Source organism: Zingiber officinale, chromosome 5A, assembly GCF_018446385.1.
Source record: "Zingiber officinale cultivar Zhangliang chromosome 5A, Zo_v1.1, whole genome shotgun sequence".
In the NCBI taxonomy this organism is placed as follows: Eukaryota; Viridiplantae; Streptophyta; class Magnoliopsida; order Zingiberales; family Zingiberaceae; genus Zingiber; species Zingiber officinale.
The window spans coordinates 6,889,796-6,913,489 of record NC_055994.1 but is presented as its reverse complement, the minus strand read 5'-3'; the positions used below and the strand labels follow the sequence as shown (position 1 = coordinate 6,913,489).

Here is a 23,694-nt window from a genome sequence, read left to right as displayed (position 1 = left end):
CTTTTTTTTCTCTTTTTTTTTATGGTTTGTGAAATTGTGATTGTTGTGGTTGAATTCTTAGCCAATCAGCCAAGTCTTGGTTTTGCCACTACAATTTTAAATCATGTAAACAATAATTAAAAACTCAAATTCAATAAAAAAAAAGAAAATATTTTTAACACGTTTTATTTCTATGGATGAGTTTAAGGTGCTAAGATTACTTCTAAATTTCCACATTTGTTCCCTTTTTTAAATCCTTTATTTTTATTTTTGATTGCATACATTTTAAGTTTCAACATAGTACTAGATTTTACGAGTAGGTAATGAACTTCTCTTTATCTTGAAGTGACAAATCACATGTAATTTTAGATTTTTAGTTGTGATTTTATTTGAAATTATTTAAAATTTTAAATTATCTAAAAATTATGATTCTAATACTGGGAAATGTTGTGATATTATAAATTGATTTATTATTGTGTTTGAGTTTATCATAAAATAAATAATATGATTGAGTTTGTTATAATTGACTGGTAGTTATTTTTTTTGTTCTTAACTTATAAATAATTAATTTGTAGTAGTTTTTTTTCCTTAGGTTATAAATGGAACACCAACAACCTTCAAATAAAAAGTCAAAAATGTTATTGTTATTTTTTAGGAAAAGAGATGAACAATCTGAATCTAATAATCAATTGCAATGTGATATACCTCTTAGACCAATAATTGAATCCTCTACTTCTTATTTATAGCCTCCTTCTGTATCTAGGTCAATAGAACAAAGAAAAGAAGAATTTGATATTTCTTCTATTGAACGAGATCTACAATTATGAAAATTGATTTGTGAATACGCTATTAATGAGCGGAATGAGATTAGAAGAGCATATATCAAAGCAGGCCTTATCTGTTGGACCGCTCAGGTCGGCTAAAAGGAGGGTTGAATAGTCTGTAAAATTAAAAAGACAACCCTTCTCGACTTTTTAACAAAATAACACTTGCATAAAATAATTGAACAAATAAAACAGAAAAAAAAGAGGCACACAGGGATTTATTTGTTTATAACCGGGAAGGTTGTTAATCAAAGGAAAGTGTCGCACTAACTATCTCCTTCAGGCGGAGAAGCCTCTTATAGCAATGAAGCGCACAAAGAAAAAAGCTAAATTCTAAATGAAAGCTTACAAGTGTTGGAAATGAATTGCTTGAGTTGTTTTTAAAAAGCTTCTGGACCAAGGATGTATTTATAGCCTTGGTCGGGGAGCCCCGAAGGGGTTCCGAGCGCCCTGGGGGGATAAAACTTTATCTCCAACGCAACGGATCGCGCATGACGCGATCTGATAAAAAATCAACCCCCGGGCGCCTGGACCACTAAGTCAACCAAGTTGACTTTCTAGTCCGGGCATTCTGCTCCGGTGCTGCTCGCCTCGGTCCGGGTCTTCTGCTCCGGCTCCGCTTGCTTGGGTGATCTCTGCCATCCGGAATAGGGCTCACCCGAACCCAACTTCCGGTCTTTTCGAGCAGGCTTCCGCTCAGGCTTCTTGTCCCTCAGAATCGTTGTGTGCTTCCTTCTCATTCGCCAGCGTACTCATCCACAGTCTTCGTCCCTCGGTCGCACCCCGTGCCAACCTTCTCGCTAGCTGCATCTCTTGCTCCCCGAGCAGTTTTCCGCTCCGGCTTCTCATCCCTTGGAACCACCGCACGCTTCCTTCTCGTCCGCCGATGTACTCTTCCACAGCGCCTCGTCCCTCGGACGCACCGCGTGCCGTCCTTCTCGCTAGCTGCGTATTCCGCTCGACTACCTATGCTCCTAAACTCCTGCACACTTAGACACAAGGTTAAAACACACATGACCTAACTTAACTTGTTGATCACACCAAAACAACCTTGGGGTTCCAATAATCTCCCCCTTTTTTATGTGAGCAACCCAAGTTAAGCTAGGGTAAATAAACATAAAGATAAACTAACTAATTTTGTAATTAAGTACAAAAAGATAGAAAATTTAAATTTTGGTGGTCTACCTCCCCCTAAACTTATATTTTTCCTTCTCCCCCTTTGATCACAAAAAAAAATAGGGTTCAAAGAAAAAAAAACTCTATGGGAAAAATTTGTAACTTTGAAAAAGTTTTGCAATAATTTTCAACGAAAAAATGTTCTAAGTTAAAAGATTTCTAAGTAAAACTTTATATAAGAAAATTCTCTAGGTAAAGCTTTAAGTAAGAGAATTTAGAAAAAATTCTGACTTAGGAAATTTTGCATAAATTTTGAAATTTTTCTAAGTAAAAGTTTAAGCAGAAATTTCTAATTTCAGAAGAATTTTTAACTTATTTTTCTAAGTAAAAGTTTTACGCAAAAAAATTTCTAAAAAAAATATTTAAAAGACTTTTTAAAGTATTATTAAATTTCAACCTTAATGCTTTATCAAGAAGTTAATTAAATATTTTATTTCAATATTTTGGCTTCCAAGTCGTGGTGAGACGGTCGTGGTGAGACACTAGGTCTTCTTAGTTATTGGAGCAACAACCACTTCTTTAGACAAAGCCTCATAAAGAAACTGACTGTTTAATTTTTTTTACTGAAAATGCTAAGTCTAAGTTTGTAATTTAGATCAAATTCTCTAATATTGTGATATTTAAATTTCCATTTTAGTTTATCATAATTTCTCAAATCATAATTTTTCAAATTTGAAGCAAAAAATATTGAGTATGTAGAAAATTGTATCATTTCCTTTATCATGTTATTTTCTATTGTTAGTTTGTCGAAATTCTTTGATTGACAAACTGTTGCATGAGTTTCCTTTAACCCACTATTCTTTAATAATTTTTTTTTTAATTCGCAAAATCCTTTTGATAAAATAATTTTTGATTTGCAAAAATCTTTTGATAATTTATTGATCAAATTAAGCAGTTGGTTAGGAGGTGAAGACCATACCTGACTTACCTTGTCGGCTGTTGATTCTCCCCTTGTTAGGTTGCTTTCTCCCGACGTTGTTCCCCCTTCATCGATGCTCTCGATGCTTTTTGAGGAAGAGATGATTGCATCTTCTGGTAGATACTCGGCGGTGAGTGATGTTCCGACAATTTCCTTCGTCTCGGATTCTTCCGACGATGGTTCAGTATCCATCGAGGAGTTGGATTCGACTTCAAGTGGTTCTTCGTAGAGCTTCAAGAACTTTTCCCAAAGTTCTTTTGCGCTTTTGTATTTTCCGACTCTGTCGAGATCCTGGGTAGGTAGTACGCTCAAAAGGCAAGACTCATCCTTACCGTTTGTTATGAATTCATCACGCTGCTCGTCAGTCCATTGATGCTCCTCAAGTTCTTCTCCTTCTTTTCTTTTGGGCATATCAAAGTCATAGGTCATTATTAATAACAAATTAAAATCGGTTTTAAAATAAACCTCCATCCGTCGCTTCCAAAAGGCGAACTCCCCCTCAAACGTTGGTGGGTAGATGTTCATTCCGGTCGTCTCGTTGCTTCAGTCGGCGGTTAGTCCTCCTGAGACGTCTTGGCTCTGATACCACTTGTTGGACCGCTGGGCCGGCTAGAAGGGGGTTGAATAGCTTACAAAATTAAAAAGATAACCCTTCTCGACTTTTCAACAAAATAACACTTGCATAAAATAATTGAACAAATAAAACAGAAAAGAAAGAGGCACACAGGGATTTACTTGGTTACAACCGGGGAGGTTGTTAATCCAAGGAAAGGGTCGCACTAACTATCCCCTTCAGGCGGACAAGCCTCTTACAGCAATGAAACGCACAAAGAAAGAAGATAAACTCTAAATGAAAGCTTATAATTGTTAGAAATGAATTGCTTGAGTTATTTTTAAAAAGCTTCTGGACCAAGGTTGTATTTATAACCTTTGTCGGGGTGCCCCGAAGGGGTTCTGAGCGCTCTGGGGGGGATAAAACTTTATCCCCAATGCAACGGATCGCGCTTGACGTGATCCGGTCAAAAATCAACCTCCGGGCGCTCGGAATGGTTCCGGGCCTTCTGCTCCGGTGCTGCTCACCTCGGTCCGGGTCTTCTGCTCCGGCTCCGCTTGCTTAGGTGATCTCTGTCATCCGGAATAGGGTTCACCCGAACCCAACTTTCGATCTTCTCGAGCAGGCTTCCACTCCAGCTTCTCACCCCTCAGAATCATCGTGTGCTTCCTTCTCGTCCGCCAGCATACTCAGCCGCAGTCTTCATCCCTCGGTCACACCCCGTGCCGATTTTCTCACTAGTTGTGTCTCTTGCTCCCCGAGCAGTCTTCCGCTCCGATTTCTCGTCCCTCGGATGCTCCACAGCGCCTAGTCCCTTGGGCGCACCGCGTGCCGTCCTTCTCGCTAGCTGTGTCTTCCGCTCGACTACCTGTGCTCCTAAGCTCTTGCACACTTAGACACAAGGTTAAACACACACAGGACCTAACTTAACTTGTTGATCACACCAAAATAATCTTGGGATTCCAACATTATCAACCCAAACTTGTTGAGTATCCAAGAATAAAAATTGGAAAGCAAAACCGTCAATTTCAATATATTTGGTTCAAACAATTTCCTTGGCTAAAATATTCACCTTAAAAGGACAAATTTCCATGCTTTCTTTTTGAGAATATAAGTAATCCAATGACTCGTTCTGCACTTGTTTCTGAAGGGTTTAACAGTTGGAAGAGAGTTAATGATGGAGAAAAATGTGCATTTCTTATTCATGTTGGTCCATTGTCTTCATCACATAATAGATGTGTGAAATGTGTTCAGGATTTAATGAAACCAAAGCAAAATATTGACAAAGTGATAAATGTTCAATCTACGAAAGAAATTATAAAGAATAGGTTGCATCTAAAGGCAACAATTGAAGGTTTATTATGCTTGCAACTCAAGGATGCTCTTTTAGAGGTCATGATGAATCAGAGAGTTCCTTAAATCGTGGAAAGTTTATTGAATTGTTGAAATTTCAAGCATATTTAAATGATGAAATTGTAAAAGTTGTGTTACATAATGCCCCTCAAAATGCTAAATACACTTCTCCGCAAATTCAATAGGAAATATTGCATATTCTTGCTAATAAGTGAGAACAATGATTTGAGATGAATTGGGAGATGCCAAGTTTTGTATTCTTGTTGATGAAGCTCAAAATGAATCTAAAAAAACCAAATGGCTCTTATTTTCATATTTGTTAATAATTCTAGCTTTTTGGTGGAACATTTCTTTGAGATTTTGAGTGTTGAGGGCACAACATTGGCAAACCTTAGTAAATCAATTTCTGACATCTTTGTTCAACACAATATTCAAATCCACAACATGAGGGGACAAGGGTATGATGGTGCAAGTAATATGTGTGGCGAATGAAATGGGTTTCAAGCGTTATTTCTTAGAGATTGTCCATATGTCTATTATGTACATTGTTTTGCTCATCGTTTACAATTAACATTGGTTGTAGTTGCTAAGGATGTGCCTTCTAGTTGGCAATTCTTTTCTTATTTGACTTCCATTGTAAACTTTGTCACCTCATCTCCTAAACGTCTTAGTGATTTACAATTTGCTCAACAAGAAGAGATTGCATATATGTTGGCTATTTATGAGTGTGAGTTTGGCACAGGAGCTAATCGAATTGGTACATTACATAGACTCGGTGCTACTCGTTAGAGCTCTCATTATGTTTCTGTTAGAAATTTGATAGACATGTATGCAACAACTTGTAAGATCCTTGAAAATCTCAGTGAAAATGGGTCAAATGGTACAATACGTGGGGAAGCTTGTGGTTTATGCAACATAATTATGAGTTTTGAATTTGTATTTGTGTTATTTTTGATAAACAATATCTTAGAAATCACTGACATTCTTTGTCAATCTCTACAAAATAAATCACAAGACATTGTGAATGCTTTAAAATTTGTCTCAACCACAAAAGTCATCCTTCTAAAATTTAGAGAAGATGGTTGGGATAATTTTTTTGAGAAAGTAAAGACTTTTTGTGAACGACATAATATTGAGATGTCTGATATGAAGTGTGGTTATAAAGTTAATTGTTATTGTCAACAATGGGATCATGTCACGGTTGAGCATCATTATCACTATGATATTTTTAATGCTGCAATAGATTTTCAAGTGATGGAACTAAATTGTAGGTTCAGTGAGGCAACAATGGAACTTCTCACTCTTTGTTCAGCTTTGGATCCTACTGATTCATTTACAAAATTTAATGTTGGCTACATTTGCAAGCTTGCATCAAAATTTTATCCAGCTGATTTTATTCAACAAGAAATTAATGTTTTGAGAGTTGAATTGGAACACTATCAACTTGACATAGTTTGTGATCGTGAGTTTCAATAAATTTCTACTCTCTCTGTATTATATAGAGAAATGCTTGTGACCCAAAAGACTGAAAGTTATGTTATGATTTAGAGATTGATTCATCTTGAATTGACTTTTCCTGTATCAACTGCAACGGCAGAGAGAGCCTTTTCATCCATGAAATTTCTCAAAACGACACGTCGCAACAAGATGGATGATGATTTACTTTCCGATTACATGATTCTCTATATAAATGATAATTGTTTGAGAAAATAGACTTGGAATCAATAATAGATGAGTTTTATACTCTAAAATATCATCAAGCACAACTTAAGTAGATGTTGAAGTATTTTGTATGAAATTTGAACTATGTAAAAGAATATTGGTATATAAATATTATATGTTTGTTAAATATTCAGTATACATGTATGCTTTATTATTGTCGTAATTTAGCCCAGGGGATTTGAAGACCCTGGCTACGCCATTAGATGCAATGATAAAATTATTATTATGTGATCTAGAGGTAACAGATTCGTGTAGCAGATATAGTCATTGGCATTTTTATAAATTTTAATTTTGATAAATTATTAATTAAATTTATTTATCTAAAAATATTTAACTATTAAACATTTATTTAAAAACGTACATAATAATTTGCTGCAAAGACACGATAATAAGAGTATAAATCAGATAATGAAGAAGAAAAAAAAATGAAAAAATAAATTTAAAGAGAAATACTAGCATAATATTAAATATGTTTTGACTTAAAAAAAAAATTTATAAAAAAAATTCAATTATTAATAAGTTTAATCAAATAAATATTCTAAATTTATTAATCAAACTTAATTTTGGTAGATAAATTAAATTTTTATCAATAAAAATTAAAACTTATGCATTAAATTTTAATAAAAAAAAGTACCAACAAAATACAGTAAAAAATTAAAATTATCAATTAGATATAGTAAAAAAATAAAAAATGATCAAATTTAACTTTAATCTATAAAAAATTAAAAATTATTAGTCAAATATAAAAAAATAAAAATTATTAGTCAAATATAAAAAATTAAAAATTATAAACCAAATATAACTTACCTAGTAAAAAATTGAATTAGATGAAAATAAAACTTAACTAAAATTTATTTTAGTCATAATTTTAAATATTTAATATCCAAACTCAAAATATATATATATATATATATATATATATATATATATATATATATATATATATATATATATATATATATATATTTTTTTATGAGCCCCAATGTAATAGGAGCCCTATTCCCAATATATTCCATTCCAGTGTATATTTATCATGGTCTTTTTTTATTACCTAATTGAAATATTTTTATTGATTATTTAAGTATATATTTATATCATTTTAAATATATTTAGGAGCCCTAGTCCCAATATATTTCAGTGTATACTTATCGTGGTCTTTTTTTTCATTACCTAATTGAAATATTTTTATTGATCATTTAAGTATATATTTATATTATTTTAAATATATTTTAATAAATTTTTTTCAATAATCATCACTCTAACTTTCTTTATAATATTCTCATTTATTATCTAATCCAAAATTCCACTTCCATTATTCTTCATTTCAATAATCCGTAAAACATCTCAATAAACTTCTCAATATTTAAAGCTCTTAATCATATATAATTCATCATCTACTATTTATCAATGGATAATATTAAATGACCAGAATATGATCAACCAGAATATATGCATGCATGTACAAAAACATTTTAATAATATCATATTTATATATTAATTACATACATACATTATAATTAGAAAATAAAGATTTCTAACTGGTCATATTCTGACCAACAAAATTTACTATTTATATGAATTATCTATAAAGTCATTACTTATTACACTTAAACTTTTATATTGTATATTTTAATTTATTAAATTAGAATATTTTTATACATCCACTGGAATATTCATCCTAGAGAGTAAAATAACAAGAACGAGATTCACATTTCATACCTAAACCAACACAAATAAATAAGAAAATGAAATTTAAAAGGAATCATGTGGAATTGACTTTGTAGTAAAACAAGTATGGATGACAACAGAAACAAAACAAAACAAAAAATGGCTTCCTTTACATGTTCTTGAATCTCAGGCATCAGTATTTTCACTAGTATGAACATTACAAACACTCAACTTCATCACCTCACCAAGAACATGTTTATTGATTGTTGAATGGATTTATTGGCATGTGGCAAAGCGAGGACGTTGACCCAAAGCCCCAAGCAAATTGCATCCAACTTCCAATAATTTCCCTGCATTGACTCAATGCAAACAACTTAATGGTGCACGTTATGTAAAATAAACAGAAAATTCATCCAACAACTCGGCTTAAACCATGTTGTAAAGGAAAAAATGAATCACAGAGGTGTTTTCTATTGCAACCAGAAGAATACAAATGCATATTTATATAACACTGGTTGTGACAAATCAACTATTCATGCTGAACAATTGAAATGGTCGAGAATTAGAGATGAAAAACTCTACTTTTGCATCTAATAAAAGGGAGGAATAGAAGATAGATCAGAGAGGCACGCAAGAAAGACAAATAGTAATCGTTCACCAAGAAGCATAAATCGCTACCGACAGTTCGTTCACATGATGAGCTAATGTGCAAGTTATTCACTAAGTATAGTTGGTGAGTTCGTATGATGACAAACGATGTAAAAAAAAGGAATCTTGCCGGAATGTGCCAACGAGAGATATCGTAATCCGATAGAAGGGTTTGAAGAAGAGAATGGTGGTTACCTCTTCTGAGCTTGGCTTTGAGCTTTGACTTGGACTTGACCTGAGCGATCTCAGCCTTGCGGGCGGACGGGGAGAGGGAAGTGGCGGGCGGCGCTTCCTCGTCGGGTGGGAAGAGGACGGCGTCGATGCCCTGGACGGAGATACGGCCGTCGGTGTAGATATCTGGGTCGAATAGATAGGCGGATCCCTCACCGGCGCCAAATTTGACGGAGCCGTCGGCCTCCCGTGCCACCACCTTGTGCGGCAACCGCAACGTGTCGTAACGCACCTTGCCGAACCGTCGAACGGCGTTGTACATGCTCTCCTCTGTTTGGTACTCCGGGATAAGGTGGTAGTACATGATGGCTTCCGGAGCCCCTGGCTCGCTGAGTTGATCCGCCGTCAGCCGCCCCATGGCGTCGTCATTGGGCGCCAGCACCGTCAGCACGTAGCCCTCTGACACCAGCCGACCCATCTCCGTCGCGAGCGACGTGAGATTAACCAGTATGTCAGCGAACTCGTTGTAGCCTCCGTAAAGGAGAAGAGTCTGGATGAAGTCCTTTACTTGGCTTTCCCCGTCGAACCAATGTTTGCCAGAGCCAGGACCCGGCGCGGGGGCGGGCGCTAGCGATGGTCCTGGGGCCAAGGCATCGTAGATTGGGAGCACAGGAGGGGTGCCCGGGGGGACGGGAGGCGCCGACTTCTTCAGGCGATGAGTGCGGGGATCCACCTCAGGCGCGCCCCTGGGAAGCACGGCTGAAATGGCCGCAAGGCTGCGTCGGCGATTGAAGTCCTCCTGCACAGATCTAGGCACCAGCAGCCGCTCGATGCCGTGAATCACACCATCGGGGCGGATCACCGCGTCCGGATGCACCACGGCAGCGAGGCCAACCTTGTTATCCTCCAGATGGAGGTGATCGCCGGCAAGAGTGGGGTGGCGCGCCTGAGGCCAGCCGCCGGAACCGATTCGAGCGGGGACGACGTGGTAGAGGAGCACAGTCTGAAGAGAGCGGAGGTTCCGTGGCTCGAGGAGGAAGCGCTTGAACTCGGGATCAAGGTCGCGCTCGAGCGCCTCGTTGCGGGGGGCGAAGATGGTGAGGTTGTGTCGACCGACGGCGGCCTCCAGGGACGGGAGAAGGAGGGCCTTCTCCACCAGTTCTGCCAGCTCGGTATAGTGAGAGTCGAGGAGGGCGACGAGGACCGAGTTGGAGTTAATCTGCCCGGCGGAAGTCGCCGCGGTGGCCAATGTGGTCGCAGAAGAGTCTGATCCAGGCATTGCCGGTGATGAAGAGGAGGAAGTTGATGCAGAGACAGAAACGGAGACAGCGACGGAGGAGAATACAAAAACGAGGAGGAGATCAGTAGCGCCGCCCAGGGAAGGAAGATCCATGGCGACGCGGGCGGTGGCGGAAACCCCCTTTTCCTCTTCTTTTTCTGGCGGAGAACGAGAAAGAATTAGATAGAACGCGGGGAATCAAGATGACGTGGTGCGACGTTGGGTAGTAAGCACACCAATCCACGTGGTGTAAGGAGACACAAACTGCCAGGCTGTTGCCTGTTTACGAAAGGGCCCCACAGCTGGTGAGTAGGTCCCGTGACCTTAACTCGTCCGCAGAAGCAAAAACATCCGGCGCCTAAAGTACTCAAAAGACAAAAACACCCTCTCATCTAAAGACCATATCAATATACATCATGGGCACAATAGTAAAACTAATTATGCGGTAACATCACCTGTGAGCTGCATGCAGGGAAGGCAAGATGAGGTGTCGGTGTTGCTTCGAGCGGTAACTTCACCTTCCTCCTCCCGCTTTGCTTGGTTTTAGTGCGAAGTATCTGTTTATTTATTATTTTTCTCACAGATATAAAAATCATTTTTTTAATCCTTCATAATGCAAATCAAATCATAAGTTTCCTTTGTGGAATTAATGGCCATTCTATTTATTTTTTATTTAAATATTTTATTTTTAGGAGAATTAAGTTAAATAATGCCGGACAAGGACGGGTGGGCATCGATTAGATTATTAAAACAAGTGGGTGAAAAATAAATGTACGCCACTCGTGAAGGGTACAACAAACGGAACGGGTAGAAGTGAGCGCGACGCACTGCCCGCCAAGCGGACGTGTCCTCGACGTCTCCGTGGGGCCCGCGACCGAAACCGGGGGTGGACTTCGGGAGCGGGGGCGACTTTAGGGTGGGATTTGTTTTCCCTATTTATTTCTCGGCCGGATTCCTTCCGCCTAAATATTAAATTACTCCAGAAGGGCTTCCGTGGAGTCTCCGTGTGGGCCGTAGCGCGTGTTTGATTTTGTTTATATATATCAAAAATATAAATGATGAAATAATAAATTCTTCCATAAATACGTTAAATGTCGAAGTATTTAGTCCACCGACCTTGTCAACTGCTACACTGCCTTGCCATTTATTTACTTATTAAAAATATTAAACTTCTAAAATAAATAAATAAACACGAACTAGAAGTCAATAGTTCATAGAATCAAAACTCGATGTGATAATTAAGATATGAGATATTATTATATAAAGTCTTGAGGTTGAAATTTGACATAATCGAGCATAACCTCCTTCATATTTACCTCTTCCGTGTTGACCTAGGGACGGGTTGGCGGGGGACTGGGGTGAGTGAATCACCTTTTACCACATGAGTCATTATTAGAGTGTCCTTTCGGAACGGTGCGATGATTAATATATAGGATATTGTCATATGAAGTCTTGGGCTCGAAATTCGACGTGACCGAATATAACTTTCTCTATGTCTTGGGTATTGGGGGCGTGCGAGCTCAACTATAACTGAAACTTATGAAACTCTCTTACCTTGCAATAACTAATTAATAGAGCTTTGACCTCACGGAGAGATTTACGTGGAAGATTCAACAATACATAGCTTTAAAGTTAATTAATACGTCTCCACTTTCAACTGCTTGGAAGAATCAATCAACTACTGCCTTTTCTTGGAGAAGTAAGTAAACTTTAGTAGGTAGTTAAACGCCTTAATGTTCTTGCTCTTCCAATGGGAAAAGAAGACAAACTAAATCCAACCATACAGAAATAACACAGAGATCATCAGCAACGATATTGATTAATTGCTGAAGGAGAGCAAAACTAGTTAAGGACTTCATAACGAGAGCATCAATGCTGTTCTTCGCTGTCGATACTCTTCGTTGTTCGACGACGGCTCGACCACGTCGGAGGCAAACCTCACCCTCTTCTTCCTCCTCCGCTGCTCCTCGCTGCTCACCCTACTGCGTACGCAGCCTGCAGTGTCGTCGTCGTAGGCAAAAGTTCGACGATCAGAGTTTTTTCTCATGAAGTTAATCGAGGGAAAGACCGTACGTACCGATTTCCGACTCGAGTTTCTTGATGATGTCGGAGGCGAGACGCTTGTGGAGCTGGAGAGAGACGAGGGCGACGCTGCCGGAGACGGCGACGACCGCCATGAGTCCCATGCAATTGGAGCCATCCATCTCCTTCCTTTAATTTCTTCGGAGCTGCTGCTGCTGCGCGCGGCTACTGCCTTCAATTCTTTAATTAATTATCTCCTTGGACCTTTTATATATATATATATAGAGAGAGAGAGAAAGGCAGATTTAGATTTGGCTATGGAATTTGGAGGAGGGGAAGAGAATACAGAAGAAGAGGATAAATATATAGCAAAGGATCAAAGATGGCTAAGTATGGCTAGGAATTTATCGAATTGTTTTTTAGGACTTCGGTGACTAGAAAAGGGAGAGGCTTGGTTGACTTCGCGGGAGGAGTCCCTTTGTCTTATGTAATAGATAATGTTGACCGGATTGACTTGTTGTGATTTGACTAAACTAGCCTCGTGCGTGTGGAAAATGACGGCGAAGGTACACGGTTGCCGTAGGGGCAAATGAGTCAATAAATTTGAGGCACGTGGAAAATACGGTGTTCGTCCGGTTTTTTAATTAGCAATTGACTGATTACAATTGTGAAATTATCCAAAGCTGCACTTAACTTTCACATTTTTTTTAAGTGAGCATTTATTTTTTATTTTACCCAACGACAGCCGATTAAATTCTGTTTTTTTTTCCGACGCATCGGAAGTATTGTTTTTTGAAATCGAGGATTATTGCGTTGCTAGTTTTTCAAGAATAAAATTCATGTTCCTCTGTTTTTTTTTCTGTATTGATAAATAGGATGGTGCTGGTTTTTAAAAGAGTTTATGTAATATCTAAATGATGCTAATTTTTAAAATATATTCTTTAGGAAATCTTAAAATTAGATACGTCTTTTTAGAATTTTCATAATTTTAAAAGTGCACTTGATCACTTGCCGCTTATTATTGAAGCTATTTTGAAAAATAAGATTTTTTATTATTATTAGAGTATAAATAATATTCAAGTTTTCTTTTAATTTGAAAAATCTAGGTACGCATTGTTATTATAGGAAAATAATGTGTTTGTTTTGTTTGCATTTTTATTCCATTTTTTTAGAAAATTGTTTTTTTTTTTAAATGATTTTTTTCGTGTTTTCCGTTTTCTTAGAAAATACTCTCTCTCTCTTTTTTTTTAAATGAACATGTAAAATACAAACCAAACACGTTTCCCATTTTCTCATAAAATGAAATAGAGAACAACATAAAAAATACAAACCAAACACCCCCTAAATATTTTTTGACTCACCAAACATGAACCGAGCTAATAGCTCTAACAACTAGGATGGTAAAAAGCAAAGTTGTTACCAGAGCTAATAGCTCTAACAACTAGGATGGTAAAAAGCAAAGTTGTTACCAGCTTTGAAGTGTTCAAATTTATTTTAATAAAATAATTAAGATAAGTTAAGTAAGTCAAAGTCTAAAATTAAGTTATTGAAATAATTATTCAAGTTTAATTTGATTTTTTTAATGAGCTTGAATTTGATTAAGTTTGGCTTGAGTTTAATTTGTTTGGATGTTATTAAGTCTTAATTCAAATTTATTTGATTGTTTGAAATTTGTACTTATTTAATTAGTCATTGAGTTTGATAATTCAAATTTATTTGTACATTTTAAAATTTTCTTTGTTTATATAACATGTTCAGAAAACTTTTATTAATAAATATGATTTATGAACATTGTTTACTGAATATCAAGAGCATTCATATTGATAGGTGTTATAACACCTAGCTACCACCTCATCAAAAAGCATATGACTCACATGCCATATACATATTATATTAATACTTTATTATGTTATATTTATTTTAACATTAACACTCATTATTGGTGGGTTCCGCTATCTTTTTATTCATCTTTATTTTTATTATACATTAAATAAATACTATTTTAATTTTATTTATCCAATTTAAATGATTATTATTTAAAATAAGAAAACTTTTTTTTTATTTTAAAATTTTAATAATTATAATAGAAAGAACATATATATTAATAAAAAAGAAAAAAAAGGTAAGAGCATGAGATGTGGGACCTGTGGTTGATGAGTCACATGGACATTATTGAGCAGGAGGTATGAGACTCACTTACAGATAAAAAAAAAAAATCAATGAACGCATTTAGGGTTGATCATTCGGTTAATGTGATATTAATTTTGTATAAATTTTTTATATTATTTTTTAAATAAATTTGATTAATTTAGTATTAACGGAAATATTTAATATTTAATTTGATTTAGTTAATTTAATTTTAATAAAATTTTAATTAATTCAGTTAGTTAATATTAAATCAGATTTTAGTTAATTAGATTAATTTATCTACTAAATTAATCCAATACACACCCCTAAATATTCAGAGCTTTGGATGGCAGTCTCGTTCAAATATTTTCACCCATTAATTTTAACACCCACTGAATATTATAATACCTTATTAATTCTTTCAATGTGAATGCTCTAATAAACTATTTATATTTATTTATTTATTTTAACCAGTTATTTAAGCTTACATTATAGTGTATTCAACAAACTGAAACAAAACTTTTGTTACCAAGTCGAATACCAACAATTCAATAGTGGGTCACAAGCTGAGTGAAGCTTAATTGTGATCCGCCCAACCTACCCTCTCTTTTATTCGATGTCAGTAGTGGGTTCCACTTTTAAATCGATTCGTTTCAAAACATGAGTTTTAGCTGCGCCCGAGGAGACTGGTATAAAACCTCACGTTTCGAGCCCAAAATTTTGCCCATTTTTCCGAAACTTCCACATCCCCCGCTTCGCCCCTTTTTTCAAATCCCCCGCTTTGCCTCCCTGCGACGATCTCGTCGCCCTCTATCGCCACTTCTTCGTCGCCGCTTGTCGTCACTCGCAGCACCCACGCTGCCGATTATCTTCGCCAGTCGCCTTGCGGAAGGCAACGGAGGCTGGCGACGGAGGCTGTTGGAGCGATGAAGCGGAAGACGCCATTGGAACTTAGGGTACAGTTTGGCCAAGACCCATCTTTTCCTATTCTGCTGTACCAGTAAACTCGATAGGTGTTCCATTACTAAAGGACATAGCTCCTTGTCGTTTTTTTATTGGTTCCTGAAGTTTTATTTACTGGAATTTCTGCTCAATGCTATCCTGTCAACAATGTAATGGTCAATCATCGATTTTTCTCTTTTTTGGATCTCATATTTTCTGCTCTAAAACTTATCTTTGTCGCTGATCATTTTATACCTATTTTATTTTTCTTAATTCATTCATTCCTAGATCCAACCATAGATCTGTAGGAGTCTGACATAAGAAAGTAGGAATCATTTGTTTTTGCAGACATGTCTATGACTTTTTAAATTAGTAGTTTCCTTCAATAGTATTAAATCACTTTCTTTTCATCTTGCGTTTTCTGTACCTCAGAAGTACAAACATATCGGTAGTTGCTTATTCTAGTTGTTCTGGTATTATGTGGATCTGATTAGTGATTTTATGTGGTCTGCTATATTTCCATTTTAACCCAGTCTACGGTTGATGGGTGATTAAGCTCTCCCTTGTGGAAATTTGAGTGTGATTCTAATTGTGCTTCTAGCAAAGTAATGAGATTTAAGACAATTGTTTCTCAATGTAATAGATTTATTAACATAATAACTTTCATTCAGGATCTGTTCGGTTAATGCTCATTTCAGACATTTATGCTTCTATAAATCACGGAGTGGACATAGATTGCTTGTATGTCTAGTATTTTGTACTTTCAGTAGCAGATATAAGAGCCATATCCCATTTGAATCACATAGAGAGGACTTGACATGGATATATACATAATGGGATTTTGGTGTCTATTGTAGAAAATATGAGGTTATATATGATCTTATTGTTAGAGAATCAGATGTTGATGAGTTTTACCTACATGACAGAGTGAACAGTTGAAGCAAAGAAATCGTCAGATAATTGAAGAAAAAATTGTGCCTACTCGTCTTGCTTCAGAAAGGTAGGGTAACAAGCAAAATTTCATACATTTTAATATTGCTTAGCTGACTGCTTGGATTAGTATTGAGATCAGGAAAAGTGAACAGTTGAAGATTCAAAAATATTTTAATATTCGTGTCAATGATGTCTATCCTATTAAGAAGTCAAGTGAAAGATGTAGAGTTTTATATGAAGATGCAATGGCCAAGGTTTGAATTATCATGCATTTGCAGTAAGTAATCAGCTCTAAAAGCTATTCTAATGAGATTACTACTTTCTTTTTCCCTGTAATACAGGATCTTTCGAGTGTTAGTGGATTTCCTAATGTTGTTCTTAACCCTTCTGGTCCTTCTTTACAAGTCGAGGGCAAAACATCAATTTTGTGGTATTGTTGTTCTTCTTGTCGCTTAATTATCTATATTTAGTTGGTTGCCCCTATCAAAGAATTTATTAATTGAATTAATTGAAGACAAGTTCCTCCTTTAATTACAGTGAAAATGTGTCTGGGTTAAATGAACTTGAAGGTGCTGATCAATCATGCACAGATAAGAGTTTTCAAGGTTTCCGGAAGATCGATAGATGTAGCCAAAATATGCTGCGTAATGTTGTCGAGCTTCATCTGGGAGATGAGACCCTTGCAACTTCTGCCAAAATTGATATGGTACATCTTCAAATTTTCTACCTTTTCGAGTTTATGCTCCAAAGCCTTGTTGACTTGATGTATTTCATAGGAAAAAGCACTTAGGGGGTTGGATGTTCATCATATTCCTGCCAGCTTAACTATGGTGCCTGTTGGTCCTGGAAAAATGGATAATCATCCTTCAAATTCAAGTGCTTTTGGTTCTGAATTTGAGATGTCAGGTCGTAGAACCACTTCTGAATTTGAGATGTCAGGTCCTAGAATCCCTTTTGATTTTACCCTGAAAACCAGTGTGCGGTTGGTCTCTTCATCATCTGTTAAATGGTGGGTGCTATAGTTGGATTTCTTAGATATATATTCTTTGTAATATGCAGTAGCTGTAAAAATGCTGAGCGCACAGCCAATAGGATAGCGATCCTTTGTATGGCCAGTTATTTGGACACAATTATTTATTCTTTTCAGTTTCCTAACTATGATTCTAGTTTATAAGCAAATGGCACAATATCGATATCCTAATTTAGCTGTCTGTTGAGCATGCCTTTTTTTGTAGCTGATTTTATTTTTTTGAAATATTGAGATGCAGGTACATTCTTTACACTTGTTATTCATATTAGTGTCTAGCATATTTTAACATATATGGCGCTTAAAATAATACTTCTTTGCTCTAGTTAAACTAATTCTGTAAATGAATTAGTGTGATGTGAAAATAAGGTATCACTGTCTTAATGTAATGGGAAAAATATACCTATCTTAGGTATTTACTTGTATATATTATCTACTGAATACCTGATGTGGAAGCTTATATTCGATGCCTCTCTCCTTACTATTTTGATGATGCAGGTACGTTGACAATTACTACCTTAATTATGCCCCTTAAAGAGATTCCCAGACAGCTTTTTAATATAATAATCTATCTGCAATATTTTGCATGAACTTGTTTTGTGCTCACAGTTTGTCGTTTGATTCTTTTGATGAATATGTATATCTGTGATTAGATACACGAATTGTTCCAATGTCAGGTAAACCCATTCCAACTTGGCCTGATCACTCAGGTTGGTTGGGCGAACTTGTGTTTTTGGTAGTTCTGAGCATGAAGCAAATGGAACTCTGATCGCTTAGAGTTTTTTTTATTGGTCGAACCAGTTTTTCTATGGTTTTATAACTGCTGGATAGTTCTCAAATACCATAATTATTTTCTGTATGCTTTAGTGTTGAGTTTTGATTCTTTCTCTATTCATGTCGTATCATTTTTGGTGAAAAATGGTTGCTTTCCCATGCAGGTGCCACAGGTCGTTTGCAACCCCCCCAATTGATGCAAGCTGTAATCTGTACAGCTTGTCGTCTATAGATGGTGCTACTGCCCAGGTGAAGTTCTATAAATCACTTCACTCATGGGTATATCCCCAGTCTTCTCTACCTGCTTCAGTTGTGTCAGTTTTAGCTTCATCTGCTGGAAAGGAAGGTCAGTTCATGAATCATTTCTCTCTTATTTTTTTGATATATTATTATTATTATTATATTATTTCTTAGACCACTGGCTTCTTTTTGTATTATTCTGTCATTTATATTCATAATTTTCTAGAAGCACACTTTTGGCTGAAAAGGCAGCAGGATTGGGAAGACTCACTTCGAAGCCTATACTACATGCTAAGAAAGAACATTTGTAACATGTTTTATGGTATATTGCTAAACTTTAATCATATTGATTTTCCGCTATCTTTAACCTACTTGTTATATCATTCTGGGAAATTTCTTGCATTTGATTTTTTTTTTTTCAATGAATCAGTTAAATTACAGGCTTACTGCTTGAGGAATATATAATGCATTTGCATTTTACTTCTTCTGGTGGCACTGATGTTCCTAACTCAAGTAAAGAAAATAGAAGTTTACATGGTTTTGTTAGTCCAAATACATCTCTCTTTGTTGTTCCTACATTACTGTGATTCTGAAGAGCTATTTTTTTATGCAATGACCATTATTTGATTTGACTGATCCGAGGTCACTGCATTGTTATGATAACCAAGAGTTGCATGAGAAGAGGTCTAACTACGAACATCAGTCATCTAGATTAGAACACTACAGAAGCTTACATTTGACAGCCAACTTTGTGTCGATTGGCCCATCAAATAGAGATGCCTATTTTTAGCTGGTACTCTGACTCTCCAAAGATATATGATCTATGGATGACATAAGAAGAAACGGATTCTGCATCCAAATGCAACAGTTAGGTATTTGAAGAAGATATGATGACTTGTTTTGTCTAAGCTCCTAAGCAAATAACACAAGTCTAATCTGATAGATCAATGTGCTTATTAGCATAAGTACTCCTACAATAATAACAAAAACAATAACAAAGCCTTATTCCACTAGATGGGGTCGGCCAAAGTCTTATTCCACTAGATGGGATCGGTCAAATATAGGAGAATTTATCATTGACGTCAGCTAGATATAGGAGAATGTTTTTTCACACTTATCTCGCCCATCTGAGCAGCCTGCCATCTTTGATTAACATGATATAAATAAAATCTACTGAGAATGAAGCCTGCTCATGCATATCCAAGCAATGCCAGATCCATCAGAGGACTCTGGAAATAGGTTAATCATGTGACTAAGCTCAGTGAATTCCTCATAGATTATTGGATGACATAATGAAAAGCCCCAAAGTTGGATTGGAAGGATTAAGCTATTGAAATTTGATACCTTGGTCCAAGCAAACAGAAAAGAGTGTAGGAAAATCATTTCCGAGCATTGAGGCATCCAATAGATGGTTGTGTTAAGCAAGATGATATGAAAATTTCAAAACCAAAGTTTAACTGACAAAAGTCTCTATCCACCCAAATATTTCTCTAGATGAATGACCATGCCAGTCCAGAATGTCTAATTCCCAACTTCTATGTCACAAAGTCACGCTGTACCACAAATTTCCAAGATAAGCCAAAGTTCGCAGAGAAAAGCCATCACCATTTACATAACTAAGCTAATTAAAGTCCTTCAAGCTGATAGCATCAAGGTTGCCAAAGCACACAGGAGCAGAAACTTTGCTCCACTAGGAAAGGAATCTGACGGGTTATGACTTGGGACGATGATGCTAAAAGAGGTTTCTTCAAATAGTGTCTAAATGATCCCTCACCGAAGTGGGTAGAAAACAAGTGAAATTAGGATTCTATTAACAAGTGCGAGTCTGCAACCTGTGGAGAGAGGATTTCTGGCAAGGTTGTAGTCTCCTCTCTACTCTGGCAATAAATTTATCCCATTATTCCTTGCTGGTTTGTTTAAACCTAGCTGAAGGCTAAGGTATGTCAAAGGAAAGTGTTGCAATAGACATCTAAACAACAACAACATTCAGGCCTTTTCCCACTAGGTGGGATCGGCTGTATGAATCCTTTTACGCCATTGAGCTCTATCTCTTATTATATCATCATTTATATTTAAATAAATTTTATCTTGTTTTATTGTTGCTAACCAAGTCTTTTTTGGTCTTCCTCTTTCTCGTTTGATATGCATATTTATCATAGTTTCACATCGCCTAATTGGAGCATATATTGGTCGTCTAAGTACATGTCCGTACCATCTTAAACGTGTCTCTCGGAGTTTTTCCTCAATAGATGCAACTCTGACTTTCTCTCTAATGCTCTCATTTCTTATTTTGTCTATCTTCGTATGTCCACACATCCACCTTAACATCCTCATCTCTGTAATTCTCATCTTCTGCTCGTGTGCTCGAGTTATAGTCTAACATTCAGCTCCATATAACATAGCAGGTCTAACTGCGGTTTTATAGAACTTATCTTCAAGTTTAAGAGGTACTTTACGGTCACATAAAACACTCGACGCTCCCCTCCATTTCACCTATCCTGCTTGTATTCTATGTAAGACATCTCTCTCAATCCCTCCATCATTTTGTAAAAATGATCCTAAATATTTAAATCGCTCGGTTCCAGGCAACTCGTCCTCTCCTATCTTAACAATTGTTTCATTACTTCTAATATTGCTAAACTTAAATTCCATATATTCTGTCTTTAATCTACTAAGCTTAAAACTTTTCCCTTCTAGTGTTTCCCTCCAAGATTCTAACTTAGCATTTACTCCTTCACGTGTCTTATCTACCAAAATAATATCATCTGCAAACAACATGCACCACGGTACTGTGTCTTGAATGTGCGCAGTGAGTTCATCCATAATTAGTGTAAAAAGATAGGGACTTAGAGCTGATCCTTGATGTAACACTATTTTTATTGGAAATGCTTCAGTTATTCCGCCTGAAGTCTTTACTCTGGTCGTTACATCTTTATTGGCAATAGACATCTAAAGATTCAACTAAATTATCATGAATGTTCATTTCCTGACCCATGCAGATGAAGAATTTGCTGATGTTAGTCTTCAAGCCACTGAAGAAAGTGAATGCCATGACTAGAATATGCAAATTCTTTACCACCGAATGCTTAGTTCTAGAGAACAATAAGGCATCATTTGTGATTGTAAAATATAAAAAATGCAGCTGTAACAAGATTGACCCTCTAGTCTCCTTGTCCTTCAAAAGTACTTGATGGAAGACATCAATCAAAAGAATAAAAAGGTATGAAGAACGACGGTTATCTTGCCAAAGGCTCCTTCTACAGTGAACCCAGGAGTGAAGCTTGTTATTGACTATCATTTCCCCATGCACTAGAGTATGTCCATTACCCAAGAAATCTAGCATGTTGAAAAGCCTCCAAGTGAGAGAACATGTTGTCAAAGATCTTCTCATACTTTAGTTTGATGATTACTGAATCTTCCTGTCTCTTCCGACACCAATTAATAATCTCCAAGGTGCACTTGAATGAAACAAACTTTTGTGTTTTGATTCTTCACAAATGTAAATTGAGAGCCACTGAATAAATCTGGAAGTAGAACCTACAGGTGAGTTGGAACTTGCAAGCACCATTGAGATTAGTTTCACTAGCAAGTGCTTCAAAGTTATTGGCTGAAAGTTACTTGGGCAACACATTTCTGACTTTTCCAATCTTATTAGATTCAGAATTGCATTCTCCTATGTTGCATTTGATTCTTGTGAAAATTGCAGTTTATACTGTGCAGTTTGTGGCTTTATTCATTGGTGGCAACTTATTGGGGAAAAAGAAGCGCTCATGTATTGCTTACGTATCACAATCTACACGTGGTCTACGATCCTTGCTAAGAAAAAATGTATGCTCATCTATTTTACTCTTTGGCTTAAACAGCATTTGTTATCATTCTCTCTGAGCAACTCATTTTATCTTGTCTTTACTTTCTAGTTGAATCATTTAAATTGCATAAAATATTTTTGTTGAACACGGTCCGCTTATTCAGACAATGGAGAAATTTTTAATTATATTCATTTTGAGTTTCTCTTGAAAAGTGTAGTAAATAACTAGTATTAGTATTCTGATAACATTGTATTCTAAAATAATATTTAGAAAATAAATTTTACCATGCCACTCGGTGGTGTTGAAGTGGAGCACTCAATTGATGACGACTTGGTTGAACTTATGGAAATTGAGAAGCGAAAATTGGGCCAGGTAGCAAGAATATTTTTTTGGGCTCTGTTATTCTTTATTACTTCACTCGAGTACGATCATACTGTTTGATTGTTATGTAGATTTTCCATCTGAGCTCATCGATGGAGAACGTGGATAACACTTCTCGATCCCTCCTTTCATTTAGTGGACATGAGGAGGTCCAATCTCTATATGATATACTCATAAACTACAGGTATGCAACTAAAGGTCTCTTCAGTTTCTAGTAGTGAAATGCAGGGTTAAAAGAAATTCTTGCCTGTCGTATTTTCACTTGCTATGTGTTCTTCAGGAAAACCTTGCATTCCTTTACTGGTTCAGATGTTCCTGTCTTGTTTGCACCTGTCCCATTCCAGAATGCAACCTTACATTTCCAGAGGTAAAAGTGCATTCAAACATTTTACCATAACTGTTGCAGTAATGATTTGTCTACTAGTAAGCTCATGCTTGTATTGAATTTTAGATGACATGTAAGGAGATAAGGAAAGCTGATATGATCTTTACATCATCTAGTGGCTCAAACACTAGTGATACAGAAATGACACCAGGTTTTGGTGGACTTTGTTTTAGCGTTGAACTAAAGGATACAATTATTCCACCATGGGTCGTCTATGGTGTTTGGTCAGCGATGAGCGCCGGGGGGACTAGTTTCCAGTCTCTGTACGTTAAGAATCCACAAATAAGTTTTTGCATAAATTTCATGTTTGTTTATAAGGGATTTATTTATTATGAATTCCGTGCCACAGTTTGAGGACTGATCCTTTGTCACTTGGCTTAAATGTTGCCCTTAAATCTGTCTGCTCTGAAGTGCAAGATGGTGGTGCCTCTGGCCTTCCTGCTGCGATTATGAACCCTTCTCTGAGCGGTGCGGCTCTACAACAGCTCAATTTTTCTGATGGTGTATATACTGCTAACATCACACCCATTCTTTGATGATTAAAAAACCATGCCCCGTAATGAAAAAAGTCTCTTCCTACAAGTGTTTATTTCCTTAAATATGATCTTATTCCAGAGATGCTCAAGTCGGAATTGGATCGCTGGTGTTGATCTGTCTAACTTGGACTAGAATGAAAAAGCTTTTTCATGCTGCAAATTATGTATTTGATTGCTTGTATCTTATTTTACAATTCTCTATCATGCGAATTAAACTTGCCTATAG

General features: G+C 36.4%; 2 protein-coding genes across 2 annotated transcripts; one reads left to right on the top strand and one right to left on the bottom strand.

The window, feature by feature from the left end:
- Positions 1 to 8,272: 8,272 nt before the first annotated feature.
- Positions 8,273 to 10,493, bottom strand: LOC121979510 (fasciclin-like arabinogalactan protein 15). Its single transcript, XM_042531502.1, has 2 exons — positions 9,038 to 10,493; positions 8,273 to 8,544 (listed from the first exon to the last, which is right to left on the bottom strand). The coding sequence occupies exons 1-2, from the start codon at positions 10,404 to 10,406 to the stop codon at positions 8,471 to 8,473; spliced, it is 1,443 nt and encodes a 480-aa protein (XP_042387436.1). The 5' UTR covers positions 10,407 to 10,493; the 3' UTR covers positions 8,273 to 8,470.
- Positions 10,494 to 15,169: 4,676 nt separating this feature from the next.
- Positions 15,170 to 23,686, top strand: LOC121982602 (protein downstream neighbor of Son-like). Its single transcript, XM_042535742.1, has 14 exons — positions 15,170 to 15,397; positions 16,310 to 16,383; positions 16,444 to 16,570; positions 16,658 to 16,746; positions 16,854 to 17,022; positions 17,093 to 17,325; positions 18,282 to 18,463; positions 18,584 to 18,679; positions 22,064 to 22,185; positions 22,437 to 22,538; positions 22,619 to 22,731; positions 22,828 to 22,914; positions 22,999 to 23,195; positions 23,282 to 23,686. Exons 1-13 carry the CDS (start codon positions 15,368 to 15,370, stop codon positions 23,000 to 23,002), a joined length of 1,428 nt encoding a protein of 475 aa, XP_042391676.1. The 5' UTR covers positions 15,170 to 15,367; the 3' UTR covers positions 23,003 to 23,195; positions 23,282 to 23,686.
- The last annotated feature ends 8 nt before the right edge of the window (positions 23,687 to 23,694 follow it).